We start from the raw sequence: 1,618 nt of genomic DNA on the forward strand, positions 1-1,618 counted from the left end.
TAATGAACAAATCTATTATCTTAGGGTTTGGGAAGATGATGAGTACATAAAGAATATGATATTTTGACTGTATTTAGAAGAAAGATTGGAATTAATTGAAAGAGATTGAGAGGCGAAGATTAAAAGATATAGATTAAATTAAGTCTTTATATTATATTTGGTCTAAAATATACATGATTAAATTATGTCTTAGTATTATATTTAATTTAATTAAATACAGAGATTGAAATAAGTAAAATTATATATATACTCTTATTAATTAAAAAATAAAAACAAAACATTCAATTACTTAAATTACAATTTTATCAACAATTTTTTTACTATTTTGCAGTACCACCTTCATCTTATGACTCGTTTCACTTGTTTTTCCGTTTTTTTTATTGCTGTTGTTGCAGTGTCGGTGCAACCTGTAGTGATGCCGCCTTAGCAGTATCCTCCTCTTCCTTCTTCTTCTTCTTAGCAATGGCCTTCAGGGTCTCCTCCTTCGGTGTCTTCTCGCCAACAAAAAAGGAATCGTAGCGCTCCAGTGAAATGATCTGTTTGACCCTCCTTTGGCGGTACTCATCCTCCCTGTCGGTAATTTTCTGTGGTTTTCTGAATCCCAATCCAACATCGTCCCCATCACCGACACTTGACATTTTCTTGAGCAGAAATTTGGGGGTAGTAACCTCATTATTTATGGCGTCAATATTCTCTTCATTTTCGTTGGTAGGAATTGAGGTGAGGTAGGAGCTCTTGTCAGAACTGCCATAAAAATCAATGTTAAAAGCGAGAAAAATAAGGAATATTATTAAATTTTTAAATTTTGATTGAAGGTATTTTAGAAAAGAAATATTAGTAAAGTTTTAATTTTTATTTAAAAAATTTTAGTTTTTTTTATCTCTATTTTTTGTTGAGGAATTGAAATTTTGTATCTTATAACTAAAATTTTTGTTTTAATTTTTAACCATTAAATATAATACTAAAAATTATTTTCAGTATCCCATATCAAATACTACCTTTGAAAACATAAGAAAATTGGTTAATTTTGTGTTGGATGAAGATAGCGAAGAATTGAGAAAACGAAGAAATGGAACAAACATGTTTAGCTTTGCAATTGGGCTGGAATGAATATTAGGGGCCATTACGTTGATATGTTGCTTTTATTCGGTTAAAATACAATTTTTTAAAGGCTAATACTTTGGTGTTGAAGCAAAATTGTTTGTTTTTTTTTGTTAGTAAATTAGACAACTTCTAATTCTAAATACACAATATACCTACACACTTTTTATATATTTATCATATTTTTTTTTACAAATACATCTTCTAGAATTTGAATTCTAAATTTTAGTGGTGAAGAGGGTAAAGTGCCACTGAACTAAGTCTCTTCGACAAGGAAAATTGTTTCTTCATGTGATGAAAGAACATGGCACCATTGTATACTAAAGCATATGGGCTGGTCTTTTGGGTGGAACAGGTCACTGTAGAGTGTAGAGTGATGTGACATTTTCTCTCTCTTCTGTCCATATTTAATTAAGGTTATGAATATAGTTGTAAGAACTCGAACCGATTAAATTATATATTAAAATTATTAGTTAAACTGAGAGTCAGCTCTACCTAAATAAAAACTATAATAATT

The 1,618-nt window shown here is 29.6% G+C and overlaps 1 protein-coding gene across 1 annotated transcript; it reads right to left on the bottom strand.

Annotated features, from left to right (window-relative positions):
- Nucleotides 1–345: 345 nt before the first annotated feature.
- On the bottom strand, nucleotides 346–1,011 carry LOC127744786 (uncharacterized). The gene is made up of 2 exons (XM_052257156.1): nucleotides 999–1,011; nucleotides 346–744 (listed from the first exon to the last, which is right to left on the bottom strand). Exon 2 carries the CDS (start codon nucleotides 636–638, stop codon nucleotides 378–380), a length of 261 nt encoding a protein of 86 aa, XP_052113116.1. The 5' UTR covers nucleotides 639–744; nucleotides 999–1,011; the 3' UTR covers nucleotides 346–377.
- Between the last annotated feature and the right edge of the window lie 607 nt (nucleotides 1,012–1,618).

Source organism: Arachis duranensis, chromosome 2, assembly GCF_000817695.3.
Source record: "Arachis duranensis cultivar V14167 chromosome 2, aradu.V14167.gnm2.J7QH, whole genome shotgun sequence".
Classification (NCBI taxonomy): domain Eukaryota; kingdom Viridiplantae; phylum Streptophyta; class Magnoliopsida; order Fabales; family Fabaceae; genus Arachis; species Arachis duranensis.